Source organism: Mastigoproctus giganteus, chromosome 4, assembly GCF_048544385.1.
Source record: "Mastigoproctus giganteus isolate SK-2022 chromosome 4, ASM4854438v1, whole genome shotgun sequence".
NCBI classification, from domain to species: domain Eukaryota; kingdom Metazoa; phylum Arthropoda; class Arachnida; order Uropygi; family Thelyphonidae; genus Mastigoproctus; species Mastigoproctus giganteus.
This window is the reverse complement of record NC_143578.1, coordinates 72059465-72082316: the sequence shown is the minus strand read 5'-3', so window position 1 is coordinate 72082316 and position 22852 is coordinate 72059465. Positions and strand designations below refer to the sequence as shown.

General features: G+C 38.1%; 1 protein-coding gene across 6 annotated transcripts in view; it reads left to right on the top strand.

Moving 5' to 3' along the window:
* LOC150086828 (optineurin-like) overlaps positions 1–22852 on the top strand; it is a 188780-nt gene that overhangs the window by 7175 nt on the left and 158753 nt on the right. For 5 of the 6 annotated variants that reach the window (XM_090371607.1, XM_090371604.1, XM_090371605.1 and 2 more), the window contains exon 2: positions 3264–3617. The exons of the other annotated variant lie outside the window; for it this stretch is intronic. In XM_090371607.1, coding sequence (XP_090227733.1) covers positions 3380–3617 — 238 coding nt within the window. In that variant the 5' untranslated portion in view covers positions 3264–3379. The remainder of the gene's footprint in view (positions 1–3263; positions 3618–22852) is intronic. 6 annotated transcript variants of the gene reach the window in all.

The window sequence follows — 22852 nt, the reverse complement described above, 5'->3', positions numbered from 1 at the left end:
CAAATTTGTCTTCTGTGTGTGTAGTTGATTGTTAGAAGAAATTTCCATCTGGTATCTTAGATGTGGGTAGTTTGAATATATTCAAAGAACTAGACAACTATTACAGAGGATGGGCAGGCACCTCCGTAGCCAAGCGGGAAGGAGCAGCAGTGTGTAGCACACGCTTCTTGATTAGACCAGGGTTCGAGCCCATGACCACCAAATACGGAGGATGCGGAAAGGTCAGGGAATGACCACTGCATTTCCCCGGAGCAATATGGCCTTAGTTGCTAATGCTCCTAAAAACCAAATAACAAACAAACAGAGGATGGGCAGGGATAATGGGAATTTTATTTTATTTTATTTTTTGGCTTATGTTTTCTTGCTTCATTTGCCACTACTATTACTAATATTCTAAATTTTTTATATATATTTTCTTTCATTTTCAAATCAGGTGTACTGTATTGTCTCTGTGTTTTTTAAACTATTGATATGGAATATATATAATGAAAGCTTTTCCAGATTCAGGCGTTTCATATGCTAGTATAGATCTGCATGTGAGATAGTTGAAAGCAAAGGTATAATGAGAGGGGGAATAATTTACAGGCCAGATGATCGTGAAGATTATGATGAGAGCCTCTGCTTGCAAATGGAATGGGCAAGTAAGCATGAATGTCTTATTATGGGTGATTTTAATTTGCCTCTGATTGGAGAAAATGGGAAGGAAACTCTACACGGGGGACAATTTTTAAATCAACTAGATCGTTATTGTTATTTGTATCAACATGCTAGGGAAAAGAATATTTTAGACTTGATCATCACCCATGAACCAGATGAAACAGTAGGGCTGACACTACAGAAACCAGTAGCTATCTGGAAGTGATCATAGAGTTCTATGGTGGACGATGAAGAGAGAGGTAGCAGTAGTTAACGGCAAAGGAATGGGTTATAATTTCAGGAAAGGAAGTTACGACTGATTAAGGTGCCGTGTAGCACCTTAATCAGGGTAAATATATCACTCTGTGAATATCTCACTCTCTGTGGGTAAATATCTCACTCTCTGTGAGATATTTACCCAGTCTATTAACTGGGTAAATATCTCACAGAGAGTGTATACAGTTAAATTATGGTATACCTTTACAACATTAATCACAGAAGTCTTGAATGTGTATATACCATTAAAAAAATACTCCCTGAGGAGGAATCCAATTTGGAGGAATAATGTAGTTGCCAGATTATTGAGCAGAAAAAGATGGCATGGAAAAGCTACAGAGTAATATAAGGTATTGAAGCCTATAACAGCTGCAAATTGATCTGTAATAGCGTCACAGAAAAGGTTAGGCTGGCAAAGGCAAATTATGAGAAATTGCTGGCAAAGAGTGGGAATAAGGAATATTTCACATATATAAATGCAAAGAAGAGGACAAACCAGATCAGACCTTTATGTAATGGACATGGGCTAATATTGTTGTTATTGCTGATGTTGCAGATGAACTGAACAGTTACTTTGCATCTATATTTACAGAAGAAAAGCCCTGTATGTCAATGAGAAATTATGGAAGTGAAGTTGAAAAAATGTAGTTAATGATATTGAAATTTCACATGTTTATTTAATAAAAAACTTTTGAGCCTACAGGCAAGTAAGGCTCCTGGAGTTGATGGAATATACCCTATAGTTTTAAGGGAGGCAGCAGGTGAGTGCATTGAACCATTGAGGCTAATTAAGGGCGATTCTAAGAGTGAAGTGGAAAATTACTGATCAATCTAACTTGAGTAGTAGGGAAAATCATGGAGGTAATGATCAAGGGTGGAATTCAGGATCATTTAGATAGAAATTGAATTCTGAAGGATACTCAACATGGGTTTGTAAAGGGGAAAATCATGTTTAACTAATCTGGTTAGGTAAAAAGACAGGGTCACTCATGAGCTGGATTTAGGGAATAATTTGGCATTGTTTAGATTTCAGCAAAGCACTTGGCTCTGTCCCACATGAGCAGTTACTTAATAAGCTGAAACAGGTTGGAATCACTGGGAAAATTCTTAAATGCATAGCAGGAGGCAGAAGGTTGTGATAAATGGTTGTTCCTCAGGGTTGATGTAAGAAATGGGGGTTCCCCAAGGATCGGTATTGGGACCACTGTTGTTTTTGATTTTCTTAAATGACATTGATGAATGTATAGAGGGTGTGATGTCTAAATTTGCAAATGTAGTAGAGATTAGTAGAATAGTTAATGATCACTGCCAAGCAGAGCTTCTTCAAAGTTACCTAGATAGATAGCTTTAGGGATGGTCAAGAAAAGTGGCAGCTATGCTTTAATCTAGCAATGTGCAAGGTCTTGCACTTGGGGAAACAGTAACCCCAAAATAACTTATACACTTGGTGGAGTTGACCTAAAGTCAGTAGTGGAAGAAAAAGGGACTTGGGAGTTACAATACAGTCAGACATGAAGTTCTCTGAGCATTGTAGACAGGTTGCAAGGAAGGCCCACGGTGTCCTATTGATGATTTATAGAACATTTGCTAGTAAAGATAAGGATGTCATAATTCTGTTATATAAGGCTATTGTTAGACCACACTTGGAATACCGTGTTCATGTATGGAGATTGCACCAAAAAAAAATGCTTCGAGCTCCTTGAAAGGGTCCAAAGACTGGTAACTTGCCTGGTGAGATCGGCCAAATGGTGTCTATATGAGGATACCATCTAATATGTCAGTTGCACAGCTTGAAAACTAGCCACCTTAGAGGAGACTGATTGAGGTGTTTAAAGCTCTGAGAGACAACAGTAAAATGAATGAGGATGAAATTTTCACAGTTATAAATGATTCTAGAGCTAGGGGCCATAAATTCAAGTTATGGGGAGAGATGTTTAGAGTGGAAACATCTAAAACATCTAAATTACTGGAATCCACATGGGGCCAGATTTACATATGAGCTAAACAAGCTACAGCTGAAGACCTCACGTTACAAGGGGCCTCGCTCCTTCTTAAAAAACCCTTTTTTAATATTGTTATGGGTGAACTGTAAGAAAGAAGGGGCCTCGTACATGTTATAGCTTAAGGCCACAAGTTTAAATCCAGCCCTGATGGTAGAGGCTGATAGTTTGGGGAAATTCAAAGGTCAGCTGGATGTAACATGTATGGGAGGAGGGGAAAAGCATAGGTTCTCCATTTAATTTTCTTTTATTATTTATTTATTATTATTATTTTAGTCTTTTTTTTTATTTTAGGCTTCCTTGCACCATATAACCTTTACTAATACTAAAAAAATATATTTTTTAATGCAGGAATTGTGTCATCTCCCAAAAAAAACCTTATATTTGGAAAGGACCATTATGCAATAAATAATGTAGAGCCTGCTTTTCTTGTGCTAAAATAAAATTAATGAATTGGAAGTGTTGCAATGGTCAATATGACTTCTTCTGAAGAGTCATCTCAGGAAACAAAACTTTGCTCTCCAGAACAAAATGATATGTCTTCAGGATTTGTGGTGCTTTCTCAACCACAGTCACATATAGAAAATATCAATGGTCACTTAAATGAGTTACACTTGAATTTAATGAGTGCTACACCAGATTCATCACCAGAAGATCTCCAACAATGGATACATGGGCTTCTAAAAGAAAATATAGAACTAAGAGGTATGTTTAAAAATTTTTTTTTTTTTTTTTTTTGCTTCCTCCACTCAGATTGCTAAATTTATTTATTGTTTTATTTATATATAGGTGTATAAACTGAGTGACCAGTTTATTATGTACACTAACCTAATAGTAAGCGGTACTCCTTTCAGTGCAGGATCACATAATGGTGCTGTGGACTAGGGAGTGGCTTCTGAATGTCAGTTCAACTCTGCATGTTGAAGATGTTTCACAGGAATACTTTGTCATTCTGACCTGATTATATTCTGCAGCTCCCTTGGATTGGATAGCAGAGGGTCTCAGTTGCATAAGACTTCTAGCCACTGAAATCATGCAAACATTTGTCAACTTTATTCCACAGATACTCAGTTGGTTTAAGATCCATTGTGTTATTGGACCAGTGAAATATGTATGATAAAGTCACCCTTATGCTCTTCAGTGACTTTCCTTTCCAAAATGATCCATTCCTTATTACTTTGTGCATTACCTGCCGAAAATAACAATTACCAGATGGATAAACTGAGCACGAAGGGATGCATTTGATTGGTAACAGTGTTGAAGTAGTCTCTGGAGTTGATATCTAGCTACTGGCATAAGGAGACCTATTGTGTGCCATGAAAACGCTTTCACATTTTTGCAATCAGCTTGCAGCATTGGCATGTGGCATGGATCAGTCCATTGTCGTGCTGCTGTTATGTTCAGATCCTCTGCTGTCAGTGTGGAATTGCTTCAACTGAGATTCATAAGATCAGGTGACCTTTTTCCATTTCTCAGATGCCCAGTGGCTATATTCTGGTGCCAGCTGTCCAATAGCTACTTTTTTTTTTTTTTTTTTTTTTATTGTCAAGAGTAGCAGAATAGTAAGGTTATCTGCTGTTGCTGTACTCTATCTGTGACAGAGGGATGCATTGTGCATTCCAGTATATCCCTGTATACCACTTTTATTCATTTGCACTGTCATTTGCCTGATTATGGCCCATCTCTTAAGAGTGCACAATTCTTTTCACTGTTTATTGCCCTTTCAGACTGAGCTGTACATAGTCATAATCATTGGCTAGATATTTTCTGGGTTGTTGGACCATTATTGATGCACTCTGGGCCTGCTTGTGTGTGGGTGAGAAGTGTATGGAGGGAAACACCGGAGCCCGCAACAATGATCCTAGTGTAGCAGTATTCATGATATTTACACTGACACATCTGGTGATGAGTGTCATACCACCATTTTTTTTTTTTTTTTTTTTTTTGCTGAATTGCTCATACACATACTCTTGTCTTCAGTATCTGACTACCACATTTATGTTAGTTGGTATAGACACCTGGCACAATCTCTGACAGAGGTCGATTCCTTGATTGTTGGGTGTGCCTAATAGACTGGTTATTGAGTGTGTGTATATATTTATTGCCTTTATGAAGTATTAAAATTTTAAACTTTGCAAGATATCATTATAATAGAATTTTGTTATTCTGTGAGGCAGTCATTTATATAAAGTAAAAAGTTAATGAATGTGCAATGTTTCATTGCATTGAAACTGGATTTATTACCATATTATCATTAGTAGAGGCATATGATGCAAGAAAGCAAGCTTATGCAGCATCAGCCAAAAAAAAAAAAAAAAAAAAAACAAACTTCCACTTCACCCCTCCGTTCGTTCGAAATACCTGTCCAGCTGAGCCTTAAATTTATTTAGGCTATCAACTTCCACAACAAGGGATGGAAGTCTGTTCCACCAACCAACTACCCGCTGGCTAAAGGCAAATTTCCGCACATCTATCCTACATCTGTTTTAATTTATGCCCTCTCAGGTGATTATTCTGAGCAAGAGGAAGAATCCCATCAGCATTGAGCATGCTCAAACCATTCAAGGCTTTATACACCTCTATCAGATCCCCTCGCTGGTGCCTAGTCTCCAGACACTGTAATTTGCAAAACTTAAGCCTTTCTTCGTAAGAGCAACCCTTTGTTCCATTCACTAATCTTGTTGTCCTTCTCTGTACTCGTTCCAGCAGCTCTACATCCTTCTTGAAATGAGGCCTCCAGACCCGTATACAGTACTCAAGGTGTGGCCTGACCATTGCCTTATGCAAGGGAATAATCACCTCCTTATCCCTGCTAGAAAAATTCCTTTATATCATTGACAAGACACCATGAGCTACTCTTGCAGCCCATCTACACTGTTCAGAGAACTTCACATCTGCCTGCACAATTACCCCCAGGTCCTTTTCATTCTCTACCACTGTCAGTGTAGTACCACAGAGTTGATACATTGCTCTGGGGTTGCTGTTTCTCATATGCAGTACTTTACATCTGTCAATGTTAAACTTCATTTGCCATCTCTCAGCCCATCTGCTCAACCTTTCCAGATCCTGTTGCAGCAGCATAGCGTCAGTAGTGTCCTTAACAACCCTGCCAACCTTTGTATTGTCTGCAAACTTGGACATTAAGCTTGATATACCATCATCAATATTATTTATAAATACAGAAAACAATAATGGACCCAACACTGAACCCTGAGGGACTCCACTAATAACATTAGTCCATGATGAGCAGTGTCCATTGATTACCACTCTGTCTTCTCCCCCTTAACCACCCCTTTATCCATAGCAGCAATTTGCCTCCAATGCCACACTGCTCCAATTTGTGCAGCAGTCTTCCATGTGCAACAGTATCAAAAGCCTTTCTAAGATCTAAGTATACAATATCAGTTATTCCCTGCATCCATATAATCTAAGAGTGAAGTGGGTAACTACTGATGGGTAGTTCTGACTTCAGTGTTAGGGCAAATCATTGAATCAATGATCAGGAATGTGGTACAGGATCATTTAAATAAAAATAGAGTTCTGAAGGAACTGTTGTAAGGTTTTATAAAGAGAAAACAATGTTAATCAACCTAATAAGCTATTTTAATAGAATCACTCATGAGCTGGTTATAGAGAATAATTTGAACATTAGTTGTATTTTAGCATAGTATTTGTTTCCATCCCACATTAGAGGTTACTGAAAAATCCTTACAAGAAAAATCCTTAGATGGATTGCAGGGTAGGAGGCAGAGAGTTGTGATTAATAGTTATTCTTCAGATTGGACTGCCATATTGGGTTCCCCGAGGATCGGTATTGAGACCATTTGTTTTTTTTTTTTTTGATATTCTTAAATGACATCAGTGAAGGGATACGGGAAATGATGTCAAAATTTTCAGATGATGTCTAGATCGATAGCGTAATTAATAGAAAAGTGGCAACTATACAAAGTTAGCAAAGAAGTTTTAATGCAGCAAAATGCAAGGTCTTACACTTGGGAAATTAACAGTCCCAGAGTGACTTATAAAACTTTGTTACTTTCTGACATTCCAAGTCATCCCGAAGAAGCATTGCTTGGTATTGATTATTAACTACTTGGCCAACCTTTACATCATCTGAAAATTTTGATACCTGGTAAAGCTGAGTTAAAAATAATAGGGAAAGAAAGAAAGGGATTTGGGAGTTGCTGTATGTTCAGATAGCAAGTTCTCCAAACATTGTAGATAAGTAGCAAGGAAGGCCTGTGGTGTCCTATTGATGACTTCCTACTGTATAAGGCAATTGTAAAGCTTGCCTTGGAATACTCTATTCCAAGAATGGAGATCACCTAAAGTAAAGACATGGATCTTCTTTAGAAGGTTCAAAGAACAGCAGCATGCCTGGTGAGATCAGCAGAGAGACATCTGTATGTGGAAAGGCTTCAGATATGTGAGCTGCAAAGTTTGATAACTTAGGGTAGATCTGATTGAGGTGTATAAGACAGTGATAGGAGAAAGTATTAGAAAGTGAAATGAATGAGGGTGAAAATTTATTTTCACTGTTACATACTGGAGAACAACTTGTTTGGACATCTTTCTTGACTGCTGATGTCCTTTAAGGTGGCTGAAATTGAACTCCTTGAAAATTAAGATTTATCTGATGGCTGATAAAGAAGAATGATGTGATCTGGTTGTCTGGATTCAAGACGTGATACTGAAGTCTTTAGCCTATCTATATGTTTTTATCATAAATTACCTTTTTTGGGTTTATGAGGCATGATCAAAAATTTCAGGGACTGGTTTTGCCTTGAAATTGTGGCATCATGGTGAGTTGACTTATAGCACCGTGTTCAGTGACTCGTCTAGACAGTATTGCATGAATTACTTGTTTACCTGTAGTCAGTCTAAATTAGATTTTGTGTGTTAAATTAGGGAAAAGTGCAATAGAAATCTCTAAAATGTTAAAAACAGCTTTTGGAGAAGATGCTATGTTGTTCTAAGACTTTTCAACGGTTTGCAAAGTTTAAAGAGAGCTGTTTATGTTGAAGATGATCCTCATTCTGACTACCCTTCATCTTCAAAAACCAATGATTCAATTAATTATGTTTGTTCAATTAATTATGTTAACGATCTAATCAGAATGTTTAACTTTTTTGAAGTTTAACTGTCCATGAAGTTGGTATTTCTTATGGGACATGTCAGTTTTAACAGTGATAATCAGAACAGTGTGAGTTCTTATATAACAGGATCTTCACCAATGTGCTGCTGTTGACCAACACTTCGTTTCTTTCATCATTACTGGTGATGAATTGTATGTGGCGATCGCCTAGAAACAGAGGCCTAGCCCTTTCAGTGGAAGACTCCACATATCCAAAACCCAAAAAAAAGCAAGACATTGCCTTGCTTTTTGGGCTTTGGAAAAGTGGAGTTTTCCATTTTTGGTTTTGACTGGCAGGGGATTGTTCTGTATGAATTTATCTTGCATGGTCAAATAGTGAACCAGGAATATTAGAACTAGTTCAATTGCAATTGCTCGATTTTGTTTGGAAGAAATGGCTGACAAAGTGGACTTTATCAGTACTTCAAAAGTTGATTGGAAGTACTCAGCTCTGTCAAAAGAAAGAAAGTGATATCAGTTCCTTAAAAAGAAGGAAAATTATTAGATCTGTAACTTTCTTTCTGGACAGAAAGAGAGGGAGATTATGTGCCCAGTAGCAATAACAAATGACACTATTAATCAGGTATATACAGTAGAACCCGGATAAGAAGTTTTCCGAGGGACTTTAGATTTAGAACTTCTTACGCGGGAAAACTTCTTAGAAGGGAAAATGACCTAAGGGTACGAAATATTAACTACACAAATAAAAATGAAAAGATGTATAAGTTAAAGGTCATTTTTAAGTTCCATTTCAGAATTTATAAATATTTCACTATGCCTATGGGAAACATTTTTAAACTGCAGATTTTTAATTGCTTAACATTCTGTTCATTAAACTCATTACCAAATACTCACACCTCAGAATGTAACTCACACCCTTCTAGCCAATGGCTGTCCCGGGGTGTCTCCTCAACAGAGAAATAAATTGATAATAATACTAATTTTTACGAAGTTAGAAGTGAGCTCCTTTGGAGTTTCAAAATACCTTAAAAAGTTACGATAAGACAGAGCAACAATCCACTAAGTATTCAGAACAGTTCAGAAAAATGAGAACTCAACAGCAATTACATCACTGTGCTGCACTTGGTCGACACTATCCAATTATGGATATCGATGTAAACAATTTCAATATGTCACTTCAGTTATATCAAAATGTTGGTACCAAAAGGTTTTAGCACCAAAAGCCTCAGTCTACGGAAAATTCACTAATCGAACAAGGCATCATTTTTGTGATATCTCATATTGTGAATCATGTGTGCCAGCAAGATATTTTGCAAGGTGGTGCATGTGGGAATAAATTTTTTATTCACCAAATTTTCAAGTACATGCAATATTTTAATTAAGTTTGGCTGATTTATGTGTACAGCTGAGCCAACGTTTCGTGATTGGTGGCAGAAAGTACTTGTATTTTGAAAGAAAGAATTTGTATTGTTTTAATGTTTCAATAATTTAATGAAAATATTAAAAATTGTGTATTACTTTGAAATCCAAAGGTAGTGCACTTTCACCACCTTGCACCATGCTGCTGTCACCCATATTGTGAATACCTTCACAACAAGTTGCCATGATATTGAACTACCTAGAATAAGCAAAGCTTCGCCACTGGATTCTCGAATAGGCAAAGTGTTGCCTATTCGAGAACTTTGCATATTCAACACTTTGGATTATCAGCAGATATCGTCGCCCAGGGGTGGTAATGATATCTGAGAATAAGTAACATTAGTCTTCTCCATTGGTGAAATGTTGCTTACTGGAAGTAGTGTAATATCGGGGTAACTCGTGAAGGCATTCACAATATGAGAAATAGGAAGAATCCCATCAGCATTGAGCATGCTCAAACCATTCAAGGCTTTATACACCTCATTCAGATCACCTCGCGGGTGCCTAGTCTCCAAACACTGTAATCTGCAAAACTTAAGTCATAAGAGCAACCCTTTGTTCCATTCACTAATCTTGTTGCCCTTCTTTGTACTCATTCCAACAGCTCTACATCCTACTTAAAATGAGGCCTCCAGACCTGTATACAGTACTCAAGATGTGGCCTGACCATTGCCTTATACAAGGCAATGGTAAGAGGCCGCCATAGCCTAGTGGTCAGGCGCGTGGGTGCATAAGTACACGTGCCTTGAATGACCGGGGTTCAAGCCCATGACTGCTGAATACGGTGCTGTTTCTTGTATTCTATTTATCTTGTGAACTCCTCTGATCATTTGGTCATCCCGGAGTATAAACAGAAAATTTATTTATTATTATAATTACCTCCTTATCCCTGCTAGAAAAATTCTTGTATATCATTGACAAGACACCATGAGCTACTCTTGCAGACTGTTTGCACTGTTCAGAAAACTTCATATCTGCCTGCACAATTACCCCCAGGTCCTTTTCATTCTCTACCACTGTCAGTGTAGTACCGCCCCAGGGCAAGTGTATATATTGGATTGTGATTCTTGTGAACTATAAAGTGCTATTAGTGAGAGATATACAAGGACTGTTTTATATTTTTACTGTTTTTAGTGCAGAAAATTACAAGGAAGCAGTCAGATACAATTGCCAAGGCTTCTGCCTCTACGTGGCCTGGGGTGGGCAGTCAGGCAAGTCCTGGTCGGCGAAGTGGAGTCAGAACTAGATTTGTACAGTGAGAATTATAAGGATAAGTGGACACTATAAGTGTGTATGAATAAATGTTTTTAGTATAGTAGACAAGTTCCAATTGTCTGGGCTGTTGTGAATTTCAGTGTTTTGGTAGAATTTTAAAAGTTTTACTGTATTATTTTTGTAGGTGTGGTCTGGTAATAATTACTATATACGCACCCGAGTGCTTTGGAATTTAGTAATCAGTGTTTGTTTTTTGGGACAGGAGAATTTCCAGTCCTGGAATAAATCCAACTAGTTAAATATTTAGATTGCTAAGTTTGATTGCTTAGTATTAAAATTGTATTGTTTGAGTTATTATGGCTCATAGAAGGAGTGAGGAATCCTCATCCGAGGAGGATTTGTTGGCGATGGATGACGAAGAGTTGGAGGAGATGAGGTTTCAAGAACAGTTAAAGATGGCAATTGGTAGTCTAGTGAGAATAGAAAGTGAAGAAAAAGGGGAAGGTGGAGAAGAGAATAAGGAAAGAAGGGCACAGAAAAGGGTAAGAGTAGAAGATGAAGAGATAGATAATGGAGATAGTGAACATATGGGTATAGGAAAAGATATTTGTGAGAAGTTTTTGGAAATAAGACAAGTACGGACTAGGCTCCAGAAATTTCTATTTTGTGATGCAAATAAAGTAACTAGAGCTGCCATGAACAAGATTCTTTCAATGTGGGATTCATTGGAAGATAGAGCTATTAGATTGTTTGTGGAAAATTGAGTAATGGTATCTAGAGTAAAAGACTGTAGACAGTTAATTCAGGATAAAGAACAACAATTTGAAAGTTATGCTTCTGTATTAGAGAAGGGAAGAGAAAAAGTGAAGGAAGTTAAAAAGGGGGGTGAGACTATATTTGCCTTCATTAAGGCGAATACAGATAAATATATACTACGAGTGAACAAGTTGAAGCAGTGGTGAATGAGGATATAAGAGCTTTAATGAAGAAAGTTAAAGTAAAGAGTACAAGAAAGATTAGAGATAGAGGAATATTGGTTGAAGTTGATTCTATGAGTGATCTATGTGAATTACAGAATAATAAGAGGTTGGAAAAGTCTGGTCTTAAAGTCGAAGTTCCAAAGAAACCTGATTTAAAGATAATAGTATATGATGTGAATAAGGATATACAGAAGGAACAGTTTATGCAAGAACTTTGGGATAGAAATTTGTTTGATCATGGATATAGTTTGGAAAGGGTTAAAAAGGAAGTGATTGTGAGGTCTATTTCTTCAAGTAAGAAAGGAAGTAATTGGATTTTGGAAGTGCCCAAGGAGTTGAGAGATTTATTAATAAATAAAGGAAGAGTCTATTGCCAGTGGACCTCATTTCGGGTGAAGGATATTGTCCTCATTCCAAAATGTTTTAAATGGTTATCTTATGGCCATGTGGCTTATCAGTGTAAGGGGAAGACCAAGTGTGGACATTGTGGAGAAGAGGGACACATTTTTAAAGATTGTAAAAAGAAAAATGAAAGTGCTATATGTATTAATTGTAAGCGAAAAAATAGGGATTTTTGCCATTCAATTAGAAGCAAGGAATGCAGTGAATATAAGAAGTATTATGAACAATATAGGACTAGATTAGATTATGGATAGGAGAGAAATAGAAATGAAAACGCTAAAGGTACTGCAAGTGAATGGGCAAAGATCCTATAATGTTGCATTGCAGTTAAGTCATGGGATGGACGAAAAAGACTATGATGTCCTCCTTCTTCAGGAGCCAAACGTGGTTGGGAACCTTGTTAAAGGTTATAAAATAACTGATAAAATTGTGCAGTCTGGAGTAAACAGTCAGGCTGCTGTCATAGTGAGAAATGCAGACTGTGTGGTAACACAAATTGATGAGTTGTGTTTTACTCATGGAGTCTGTGCTGAGATCTTGAGTGAGATTGGTAGCGTATATATATGGTAAGTGTGTACTGCCAGTTCCGTGGTGAACTGCAGCCTTATTTAAACTATATTGAAAAAGTGGTAGATGTCTTACAAGGAAAGAAAATTGTAATTGGTATTGATTCAAATGCAAGTTCAACAACTTGGGGAAGTCGCGAGACTGATATTAGAGGAAATGTTGATAAGTCAGAGACTTAATATTGTAAATGAGCTGGGCCAGATCTCTACCTTCAGTACTATACAAGGAGAATCTAATATAGATTTAACATTAGCTACAGAAGTCTTGTGGAATAAGATATGGTGTTGGAGGGTTAGGGAGGTCTGGACTACCAGCGATCATAGATGTATCAGTTTCGAGATTAGAGATGAGAGGGTAGAATGTAATACAGAGTTTGAAAAGAGGTTTGCAACGAGTTCTGCGAACTGGCAGTGTTTTGAAGAAGAGATTACAAAAAGACTTAGAGATAATAGACAAGAAATAGATATCAGCCTGGCTGGAGAAAGGGCTGAGAAAATAGTTAGTATTATATATGAAAGTTGCTTCAGGTCTATGAGGAGGAGCACAAAATTAAAAAGGGTTGTTCCTTGATGGAATGGGATATTAGCGGTAATGAGGAGGATGAACAGGGCTAGGAGCAATTTCCAGAGGGTACGGAGAAGAGGAATAAGTGAACAAATGGAGGATTTAAAGAGGCAATACCAACAAATGAGACGGGAATATGTTGGTAGAATTCAAAAAGAGAAGAGAAGCATGGCGAAACTATGTAAAAGAGGAAATGAATAAGAATGTATGGGGGATTACCATACAAATTATTATTTGATAGAATGAAAGTTGATCAAGTTTATAGTACTATTAAAATAGAAAATCAGAGTACGAGGGACTGGGAGTCCTCCATGCGTGGTTTGCTCTCCTCATTGTTTCCTATAGATCAAATAAGTTTGGATAGTAGAGAACAAAGACAAATCAGGAAATTAAATGATGAATATGTGGAGGAGCAGGAAATCGAAAGTTTAATTACGGAAGAAGAATTGAAGATAGTATTGATTAAAGGAAACTCTTCCAAAAAAAATTATTGATAAGGAAACTCTTATGGCTAAGAGTTTCCTTAATTCCTTTGCTCCCTCCTTTAATATAACTGGATAGATTCCATCCACCCCAGGTGCCTTTCTTATGTTTATCTTCAATTTCTCCTCCACTTTCCTGTTAGTTATTAAAAAATCTTTTTTTTTTTTAAACGTAAACCCCAAACACGAGAGGTATTAGAACCTATAGTACTTAGTACCGTGCTTGGGTTGGAGGTTGAGAAGATGAAAAGATATTTTTTGACATTGGACTTGAACTTCTGTAGACTATAATTTTCAGGAAATACATATGAAGGAAGGTTGTTCCAGAAAACGGCAGTTGAATGAATAAACGAGGAAGATGAAAAGTTGGTTCTGTGAGTTTGAAGTTGGACAGTAAATGGATGTTGGCTGGTGGCGGCACATGTTTGGACTGTTTTGAAAGAGAGAGAGAGAGAGCGGGAATTATAGAAGCTAATTCAGAACAGTGCCCATGGAAATATCTGTAGAAGAGGCATGCAGCAGAAACAGTACGCCTATGAGACAGCAACTGGAGAGACTGTTACAAATGAATCATTAATTAACCTAACTGCGCTCTTCTGAATGGAATCAAGAAGCCTGAGAGAGGTTTTGGGGGGCACCACCCCAGATGTGGGAACAATATTCCATGGTAGGGCGGATTTGCGATTTGTAAAGAGTGAACAGCTGTTTTGAAGAAAAGAACTGCCAAGAGCGAAAAAGAACCAAGTTTTTTAGATGCAGAGGTAGCAATATTTGTAATGTGCTTGTGCCAAGAGAAATTAGAAGTCAGGGTAAATCCCAATAGAGATATATCATTTTTTCTTAGAAATCGGAGTGTCACCAAAGATAAGCATAGGAGCAGAAGAATCCTTTTTGCGAGATATAAGACAAGACTGAGTTTTAGAAGAATTGAAATCAACTAAGTTGTCTTTGTCACACTGGAGAATTACCTGGAGATCGGCATTTAAGGAATTGATAGTAGATTTCCGAAAAGTTGAAGCTGATTGAGCAGGACAAGTTTTCTCAAAATGGAAGGTGGAATGCAATGTGCTATCATCGGCAAAACTACGGATAGGATTTCCAGTCAATGGAAGAAGGTCATTAATATACAAGAGGAAAAGAACTGAACCATGGGGGACACGGGCATTAGTGGAAAAGTTAGAAGACAAAGAACCATCTACCATCATCCTCAGTGAGCAATCGGAGAGAAAACTGGATAACCAATTACAAAAAACAGTTTGGCAAACCATAAGATAAAAGCTTGTTTAGAAGATGCCAAAGCTTGTTTCTATCATGCCAAACATGATCGAAAGCCTTTGAGATGTCAAGAGCAACTGCTTGTGTTTCACTGAACTTTTCCATTGAAAGAAATACCATCGGGACCTGGAGTTGTCTTAGCATCAAGATTTGTCAAAATCCTTCTGACTTCCTTTTGACGGAAGCCCACAGGAGGCATTGAATGGAGCGTTTTGGCAATGGTGGGAGGTGTTTTATCAAGATCATTAATACATGAGTTGGAAGAAAAATGGGATGCTAGCAGGTCAGCTTTATTCTTGGCTGAAGTGACAACAGAACCATCTGGTTTGGACAGAGGTGGGAGCAGAGATGGGCAAAAGTTGCGGTCAATAGCTTTGGCAAGACACCAGAATGCTCGGCTACTGTTAGGGCAAGAAGCAAGTTTTCTACTCTTAGCCTGTTCAAATTCTAGTTTAGACTGATTAATAATTGCTTTACAATTGTTGCGAGCTATGGTTGTAGGCAGAAAATGAAACTGAAGAATTAGAAACAAGCCAATTATGATATGCAACGTTTTTCTCTTGAACAGCCTTAGCACATTTATTGGAAAACCAAGGTTTAGATAAAGGACGTGATTTTAAAGTGGAGTGTGGGATAAAGGATTCCATTCCTGCAAGAATAATTTCACTGACACAATCTGAGCGAACAGTGACATCGGAAGTTTTGGAACAGTAATCCGACCAAGGAAAAGAAGAAAAGAAATCTCGCAGGTCATCCCATTTTGCATTCGTGTAATGCCAAACAATATGAAGTTGGGAATAGCCATGAGATAAAGGCTCCATTGGAGAAGACACAATCACCAAATTGTGATCTGAGGTGCCTAAAGGACCTCTCATTTCGACCGTGTACTTAGAAGGGTTGTTTGTGAGAAAAAGATCAAGTGTGTTGGCTGTATGGTTATGATTGTCCTGTATCCTTTTAGGTAAATGAACAATCTGTGCAAGGTCATTAGTAATTGCAAAAGCCTCAGCATCTTGACCAGCTGGTTCGGTGTGACTAGAAAATGGAAGCCAGCTGGAGTTGTGAACATTAAAATCACCAAGGAAAATTATCTCACTGTTAGGAAAGTTGGACTGGAGAAAAGTTGCAAAGAGAGGAAGTCAAAGAGCTCCAAGTGATTAGTGGAGTTGGGAGAATGGTAGAGAAAACAGTTGAATTTGACACAATGAGGTAGAGAGATTTTAAGGCAGAGAAGATTGAAAAGAGGAGATTCCAAATTACCAAGTCTCTGACAGGTAATATTGGAAAGGACATATGCACAAGCACCACCTTTGAGGCTAAAGGAATCATACAGCGAATAATTTGGGCAACTGAGATAAGCAGTAGTTGAATCAACTGATAACTGAGATTCTCTCAGAAAAAGTACATGGGGTTTGGCAGACTGCAAGTGGAAATGGACATCGTTGAGATTAGAATTGAGACCAAGTGTATTTGTGAAACGAATTAGGAAGTGTTTGGGAGGTTTAAATCTTTTTGCAGATAAGCTCACTGCCAGAGTTTAGTTCACCTCTGGCATTCCCCTTCCTGAATAACTTCTCATGTATGAACGTAGATGCAAAATACTCATTTAGTTTGTTAGCCACCAGAACAGGATCATCAACAGTTGAACCATCGATATCCAGTGGACCAATGTGATTCATCCCCTTCCTTCTACATTTCACATAGGTAAAGAACACTTTGCTGTTTTTCTTTGCATCCTTTGCCAAAGATTTCTCATAATGTGCCTTTGTCTGCCTAACCTTCTTTGTGACTTGGTTACAGATCAGCTTATATCTATCATAGGCTTCCATGTCACCCATTAATTTATATGTATCCCATGCATTTTTCTTCTCTGTCACATGTCTCATTAGTTCATCTAACATCCATTTAGACCTAAACCTTGAACAATATTTCTTAGTTGGTATGTAAAGCTAGTAGCTTCCAAGATTAATTCTTTGAATGCTTCCCATTTTGAATTTGCTGTTGGTAACGTCATCAGTTGGTCCCACCGTATAAAATTTAAATACTGTCTCAGACCACCACAGTGTTCTTTAGAAAAGCAAAAACCCTTCCCTTTACCCCTGATGGTAGTTGCCTCTTTGAGTAAATCCCACTTGAGCACACTGTGATCACTGCCACCCAGTGGTTTCTTTATCTGCAGATTCTTAATGCATGAAGAATCACTACTGATAATCAGATCAAGAGTATTACTCCCTCTAGTTGCCTCTCGAACATGCTGATGTAGAAAACAATCATCCAATAAATCCACAAAAGCCCTGCTAGTGTGTGAGTGACCAATCCACAAATTCCAGTCAATATCCGGGAAATTAAAATCCCTCATTATTAAGACTCTCTGATTTACTGGCCCACTCTATTTCTCTGTACAGTTTTTTATTATACTCATCAGAGTCATCAGGCCTATAACACACTCCTACTCTCAATTTTGATTTCCCAGTGCTTATGTCCCGCCACACTGACTCCACACTGCACTGTCCATCATTGTCCACTGGCTGTACCTCCTTGGATTTTGTGTTTCTTAACTAAAAGCATAACCCCTCCTCCCTTCCTATCCTGTCTATCCTTCCTGTACACATTGTACTCCCCAAATTCCAGTTCTGCATTCCTTATATCTTTGTGAGACCACATCTCTGATAGCCCAACAATATTTGCCTTTGATGTATTTTATTATTATTATTAGCCCTATGGTCCAAGGAAGCCTGAGGCTTATGATGCACCAGCCAAAAAAAAAAAAAATTCTGAATTACCTTGAGAGAGAGAGAGAGAGAGAGAGAGAGAGAGAGAGAGAGAGAGAGAGAGAGAGAGAGAGAGAGAGAGAATATCACCAAGAAAGAGAAGAATGATGATAGTCAGCTCAGGACCCTGGGCGTGCCAAGCCTATACTTACCAGATTTGAGTCCCTGGGGTTATTTTGACCAACCATCAAATTCATCAAATTTATTTACCAAACTCCTAGCATTGGTGTACATGCACCTGTTCCTATTCTTAGCTACCCTAACACATCCCATGTGTTTACTTGTACCACAATCAGCAGAATGACTGCTCATTCTGATAGAAGTAATGCAAGAATCACTTTCATCTCTGCCAGCGGCTACTGTTAATCTATTAGACCGTGTATCCCCCCAAGGTAGCAATTTTCTGACCCACCTGGCTCGATAGCATCAGCAAATATTTTTGCACCCTTTCTATTTAAATGTATCCCATCCCTGTAGAAGCATTCTCTCCTGTTAAAAAGCACAGACTAGGCTGAGAAAAATTCTACACCTTGAGCCTTGCACAATCTCTCCAGGGCCGAATTGATGGACAAGGCTCTCTTCATATACTCCCTCCTATCGTGTCTGTGCAGAATTGCAAACAATTTAAATTTCAACCCTAATTCATGGCTTTTTTTCAACAGTGACCTGTACTTGTTAAGTAATTTGGCCAGTCTTCTACTCTTATTAGTGCCAACGTATACAACAATATCATCTTTTGTGCACTTAAAAGATGATATCTGCTCTACGTCATCAATCTTTGTCCCTTGCAGACATACCCTGGTCCTGTTCCACTTATTCTTTTTACACAGTATGTTCCCCATTTTCCTGACAATAGTCACCGACAACTACTAGTTCCTGTGGGACCAGCGCGTTCTACCTTGAGGGTTGCCGCCGTGTTACATGATGTTCAAGTGCAAGCTGTGGTGTTGATGTGGGCAGCTGAGAGCTTGATGTGCCCCTTAATTTAGGTCCTTCGAAGGCACCCACCCTGTCCTTCAAGCTCTCATATAGGCCCATAACAGTGCTGAGTTGTCACACACACACACACACACACACACACACACACACACACACACACACACACACACACACACACACACACACACACACACCCACAAAGACATTCCCTTGGCAATATCATATCCCATTCCTGATTGCTCCCCAAAATCAAACAAGTAGTACATTTCAAAAGGCTGTGATTCAAAGGACAACCGCCCCCCCCTCCCCCCAGCCACAGCATCCCTATTAGCTTTGAGCCTTTTGCTTTGCTGCTCTGGTCTGAGTCATGATTTTGATTCAATTTCAGTACAAAATTATAACCCTAAACTTATATCCCAATGCAGTTATAACGCTATATGTATTTTTTTTTATTTATTTATTTTTTTTTTCAGTATCGAGTATTATCTTGGAGTTTCGTTATATAACTTCCGTATCAAGTTATGTATTAATTAATAATGTTATGTTCGTAAAATCTAAGTCGTTATATGTATTTAGTTAAAGTACAATTTAATTGATTATGAATTTAACAAGATTAATAAATTTTAATGATTAATCGATAATACTATATACTGAACTAAGCTAACTCTGTCTAGTACGAGATGTAACGTTGTATTGTATAACAATGGCGGCAAGTTACGAATGGTAAATCTATGGACACTTAAATATTAATTAACTTCCAAAATCTCGCTATCTAAATTCATTATAAACCAAGGATCTTGACTAGGTCTTTAAGCTACTTATAGAAAATAATATAACAATTAAGTCAATAAAGTGACTAAATATAGCTAAAAACTTTGCCTTCGCCGGAGCTGCAAAAACTTGTGAAATATGTGGATTGGATACCCTTACTGATACTAAGTAACCAGTACTACCTCGAATAAGTAACCCTTCATTAATGGAGAAGACTATTGTTACTTATTCAGTTGGGCATCACCACCCAGATGGCACTGCTTCAAAGCTTGTTGGCCTTTCATCTGTGGGTGGGCAGGTACCCTGGTATTGCAATTATGACAACCCAGTTGTGAAGTTAATCCCACAATATGAGAGATGCCAGAAGGTGTATGTAATAGTATTATACATATAATGTAAATGTAATAGTATAATACTATAATAACATACACAGAAGGTGTATTATGTTGTTATAGTATTATTACATAAACCTTCTGGCATCTCTCATATTGTGGGATTAACTTCACAACTGGGATGTCGTGATTGCAATACCTGCCTGCCCACTGATGAAAGGCCAACAAGGTTTGAAATGGGTGATGGTGCTCATCGATAATAAGTAACAACAGTCTTCTCTATTAGTAAAGCGTGGCTTATTCAAGGTAATGCAATACATGGAAACTCATTGTAGGATGATCACAATACGAGATACAATTGAAACGATGCCTTTACACTACATTTGTAGTTTTCATTTAAGAGCTCTATGGTGTATCTATAGTATTTTAAGCTCTTATAGTATTATGCCTTGTTGCATTTATATTTATTATAGAAGTTATCTTCAATAGTAAAGATTTCAATCACAGATGTTTATCCTCCTTATGTAAAACTCTATATGCAGGAATACAGAATTTTCTCTAAAATAAAACATGTCTTAGAGTTTGGAGAAAGAAATCTTTACCATTCAGGCTTTATATTAGTCTCTTTTTATTATACTGGGTGGTTATAAAATAAGTTTCCCTATTCAGGAGACCCTAGTGTCAAAATGGTTACAGTTAGTGCTGTGAAAATCGGTGGGTATGTCATTTTAGGGTATGGGGAAGAGATTTGTAGAATAAAAAAAAATTAGTTCAAATTTCTGCCACCAGGAAAATGGCCCTGCACATATATAAAAGTTGTCATTTACTTCAAGACATGCTGCTTATGCAAATGATATCCTGTTAGATAAAAGCAGAAAGGCCAACACTACTGTCAATAACCATTATGGCTCTTACAAAAAAAAGAATGTGCTCTTTTAGTAAAACTGTTCTACCAGAATAGTAGTAATGCTAATGCCGCACTACGTGAATATCGGAAACTTAAAAGGTCTGCGTAAAGGACCGTTGACATCAGTGAGGCTTCGAAAACTAATAAAGAAATTTGTCGGAGCAATATGGCCTTAGTTGCTAATGCTCCTAAAATCCAAATAACAAACAAACAAACAAACAAACAAACAAGCAACAACAACAAAGAAATTTGAAGTGACTGACAGGGGAGTTAGGTGTAATTTCAGGCAGGGGACGACCATGTATTGGAATGGTGGTAGTGGATGAAGTAGTAGTAGTAGTGGCATGTGATGCAAGAAAGCAAGTGTATGAACTTATGCAGCATCAGCCAAAAAAAAAAAAAAAAATGTACAAAACAATCTTCTCCAGTTTCTCCTTAAATTTATTTACCTATCAACTTCCACAATGACAGATGGAAGTTTGTTCCAGCAATTAACCACCCGCTGGCTAAAGCGCAAATTTCCGCACAGCTATTCTTTTTTTTTTTTTTATGAAAACCCCAAACACGAAAGGTATCAAAACCTGTAGTACTTAGTACCATGCATGGGTTGAAGGAGAAGTATGGGGGGAGGGGGATGCTGGAAACTTTGCTCTAGAGACTTCAAGCCTCCAATAAGCAAAGTGGTGGTATTTCACTGGTTGATGAAAGTCATCTACCACCTTATCTGACTTTCCTTAATTTGATTTTATGCCCCCTTAGATTCGTAATCTGAACAAGTGGAAGAATCCCATCAGAATTCAGCATGCTCAACCCATTCAAGGCCTCATATACCTCAATCAGATCACCTCACAGGTTTCTAGTCTCCAGCCACTGCAATTTTCAGAACTTAAGCCTCGCTTGGTAAGAGGATCCCTTCATTCCCCTCACCAATCTTGTTGCCCTTCTCTGTACATGCTCAAGCAAATCTACATCCTTCCTAAAATGAGGCCTCCAGACCTGTACGCAGTACTCAAGGCGTGGCCTGATCATTGCCTTATACAGAGGGACAATCACTGCCTTTTCCCTGCTAGCAAAATTCCTATATATCATTGACAAAACCCCATGACTTGCCCTGGCAGCCTGTCTGCATTGCTCAGAAAACTTCATATCTGACTGCACAATTACTCCCAGGTCTTTTTCATTTTCTACCACCTTAAGTGTAGTACCACATAGTTGGTACGTTTCTCTGGGTGGTTGCAATGGCCTCCAGGTCAGAATGCAAACCACTACCAGTCAGTAGTGCCAGAGATGTGTCAAGAGACTTGAACCTTCCTTGGTCTACTGTATATAAAGTGCTTCGAATAATTTTACGCTGGTTCCTGTACAAGATTCAGGTAGTGCAAGAACTAAAGTCTTGTGATGAGTAACAATGAATAGACTTTGCTGTACGATTTCTGGCTCATATGGAACTTGATGATACATGGGCTTGAATGACCTTGTGGTCTGATGAGGCACATTTCAATCTTCATGTGGCTGTAAATGCACAAAATGCCGAATATGGGAAACTTCTCATCCATCTGCTGTGCATGAAAGACCACTACCAAGTCTATACGTTACAGTATGGTGTGGATTCACAGCGGAGTTTATAATCGGACCATTTTTCTTTGAAGAGTCTACACCTCGTGGCCCTGTAAGGTAACTAGTGCACGGTACTGCGCTCTTCTAAGAGATCACATTATTCCTGCTCTGCGATGATTGGAGACCGTAGTGTTCCTGCAAGATAGTGCCCCTCCCCACTTTGGTTGACAAGTGGAGAAACTACTCCGTTCAACATTCAGAAATGATCGCATCATTTCTAGAGACTTTCTGCAGTTCTGGCCAGCCCGATCAACAGATCTCAATCCCTGTTGTTTCTGGCTATGGTTATACCTGAAAGACAGAGTTTGCTGAGGCGGCATACAGATTTGAAAGAAACCATTAAACAGCATTTAGCCAACATCCTCAATGACATGCTATGCGAAACTGCATCGCACGCAGTCCTCCATTTTTAGAATGTTATCTTAAGTGAAGGAAAGCACATAGAACAATATCTGCAGATTTCTAATCCCAAGTTAAGTACAGCCACTCCCCAATTAATGTAAGGGTTGAGTTCCATGGAACTCTAAGTGTCAGAATTTCCCCAATGCTTGGGCAGCACTCGCAACTGTGTTTGCTGAATTGATTGAATCAAACAAGAAATATT